The sequence below is a fragment of the Ochotona princeps genome, chromosome 4 (assembly GCF_030435755.1).
Source record: "Ochotona princeps isolate mOchPri1 chromosome 4, mOchPri1.hap1, whole genome shotgun sequence".
In the NCBI taxonomy this organism is placed as follows: Eukaryota; Metazoa; Chordata; class Mammalia; order Lagomorpha; family Ochotonidae; genus Ochotona; species Ochotona princeps.
Genome location: NC_080835.1, coordinates 95,490,421 through 95,493,185, shown reverse-complemented (window position 1 = coordinate 95,493,185; position 2,765 = coordinate 95,490,421). Strand labels below are relative to the sequence as shown.

The 2,765-nt window shown below is 40.5% G+C and overlaps 1 protein-coding gene across 1 annotated transcript; it reads left to right on the top strand.

Annotated features, from left to right (window-relative positions):
• The first annotated feature begins 575 nt into the window (after positions 1 to 575).
• Positions 576 to 1,544, top strand: LOC101530570 (olfactory receptor 10S1). Its single transcript, XM_004597736.4, has one exon. The coding sequence runs from the start codon at positions 576 to 578 to the stop codon at positions 1,542 to 1,544; it is 969 nt and encodes a 322-aa protein (XP_004597793.4).
• The last annotated feature ends 1,221 nt before the right edge of the window (positions 1,545 to 2,765 follow it).

Below are 2,765 nucleotides of genomic sequence, written 5' to 3'. Positions count from 1 at the left end.
ACAAATTATCCTGATAATTGTTCTGTCTACTCTCCCAGGCACTACTCCCATTCATTTGGGGTCTGTGGGGAGCTGAATTCTAAAGAACACCCTCTGGATAAGGGAAGGGGGAAGTCGTTGTATTCTTGGCTGATGTAAAGCCCCCCAGCTCTAACCAAGGTACTGTAAGATGGGCCTTGACTCCTTGATGACAGACAGTGATGATAACTTGCCCGTGACATCTGCCACATGGTAGGGTTAGCAAGAGCAGAGTCATCACAAGCCTGAAATATGTGCAGTAAACACAAGCTCAAAGCAAGTAGGATTTGTAATGCATATGTATGTTGCCATTATTTGCAAAATGCATTTCTGCAAATAATTCTTAACACACCTCACAACAACTGCTGATCTTATTTGGGAAGATTCATCATCAAGGAACAGGTGAAAAAGAAAACATATGCGAACAAGCCAAAACTGTGAATTTCTTAACAGAGAAAGAAGGCATGGTCCAGTCGAAAATTATATTTCAGAAAAAGAGAAACAGCTGTTTATGTTCTCTGCGCAAGTCTAGCTACAAATGGGATTGGTAATCACTCATGGGTATGGATGCAGACTATCCCAATCAGACATCTGTCAGCTACTTTTTCCTAGAGGGTCTGATGTATACTGCCGGGCACCCCAGCCTCTTTTTTTTCATCTTCTTCCTTATCTACAGCATCACAGTAACTGGGAATCTCCTAATTCTTATCATTGTGGGCTCTGACTCTCACCTGCGATCCCCCATGTACCACTTTCTGGGACACCTTTCCTTCCTGGATGCCTGTCTGTCAACAGTGACGGTACCCAAGGTCATGGCAGGCTTGCTGACTCTAGAAGGGAAAGTGATCTCCTTTGAGGGCTGTGTCATGCAGCTGTACTGCTTCCATTTCCTGGCCAGCACTGAGTGCTTCCTGTATACAGTCATGGCTTATGATCGCTACTTAGCAATCTGTCAGCCTCTGCACTACCCAGTAATCATGAACAAACAGATGTGTGCCGGGATGGCTGGCATCACTTGGGCCATTGGAGCCCTACATTCTGCAATTCATACCTCACTCACCTTCCACCTGCTCTACTGTGGGCCTCAGCACATTGCTTACTTCTTCTGTGACATCCCACCTGTGTTGAAGCTGGCCTGTGCAGACACCACTGTTAATGAGCTTATCATGCTTGCCAACATTGGTGTTGTGGCTGCAGGCTGCCTAATTTTTATTGTCATATCCTATGTCTTCATTGTGGCAGCTGTGTTGCGCATCCGCACAGCTGAGGGCCGGCAGCGGGCCTTCTCCACATGCACGGCCCACCTCACGGTGGTGCTGCTCTACTACATGCCACCTGTCTGTATCTACCTGCAGCCAAGTTCCAGTGGGGCAGGAGCTGGGGCCCCTGCTGTCTTCTATACAATCGTCACTCCGATGCTCAACCCTTTCATTTACACTCTGCGGAACAAAGAGGTGAAGCAGGCCCTGAGAAGGCTGTTGTGCCAAGATCCTGGGGATCTGTCAGCAGGCAGCCAAACCCCATAAGCTGTTCTGTAAGTCTTACTGTGAGTGCAAGAAAAGAGAACATTTTATCTGTGAATGAGTAGAAAAAAAGTAGTTCAAGGTGAAACCAGGATGATAAGAGTTTCACCGGTGTTTGGTCAAATGACCTGCCTCAATGTCTCTGTAACAAACCTTCATCTACAGAATGAAATGACTGTATTAGGTAATGTCTGGAGTAGCCAAAATATAAGTTCAGTGTCTGAGGTATGTGAAATTTTACTATTCTCATTATTATATAGTTGATTATTTTAATAGTATATCTTCATTGAATATGTAACACATTATAAATATCTAAAAAAGAAAAATGTGAAATAGAAAACTTTTGTTTGCATAGGTTAACAACTCACTTTAGAGAATAAACCCCATTTATGAAACTATGATATAATTACTGAGTAGAAAGTAACTCAAGGGTACTTAGAAAGTACAATTATCTCTTTTTTCATATCATTATGTTATTTCTTTTTTCTCGAAGTCACATATAACTCAGGCCATTCTGACTAGGGGACATAGTATGAATTTCAAATCATGCTGTAAAAATCTGATAGCTTACTGTACAAGCTAAGGTTCAAATTGCCTCTGAATCAATAGCAAGATTTTGGTATTTTATTGAAACAAATATTTAGGGTAATTTCAAAAAACTGAAAAGTAACTTCAAGATGACAACAGGCATTTCAAGAGTTTGTAAAATCATTTTCCCTTGGAATTTGAAGGAATTGTGTATATGTTCAGAAAACAAGAAATGAGCTTAAACTATGTGATCTTAATAGAACTTAGAATGCCAAACTAAATATTAGGAGTAGGACATTTGATTTCTTTTATTTCTTACCATCAGAAGTCATTTTAAAATATTAAGTCAGAAATCAGTGAAGAAGAGATGAATGAGACAATTAGTAAAATGACTTGTTAATGAGCTTTTATAACATCTTAAACATAGAAGAAGAAACCATTGTTCAACATGAGTAGCAACACAGCACATGTGTGGCTTTTGGAAGAATCAGAGAGAGGTTTCTAAATGAGTACAACTGAAACACTGACAGAATGAGAAGAATATTTCTATGCACACAGGCAAGGCACTCTGTTGGGTGCTGTGTCTATATGAATCTTCCCAAGAAAAGCATTACGAGAATAGTTTTATTTTTATTTGCATTATTCAAGTGCTGTAATGAAGACTAAGGAAGGAGTAACGTAAGTTTTATAAGGCTA

Bases quoted from the DNA above. Each gene is read 5' to 3' on its own strand.
- LOC101530570 (XM_004597736.4), top strand. From the start codon at position 576: ATGGGTATGGATGCAGACTATCCCAATCAGACATCTGTCAGCTACTTT.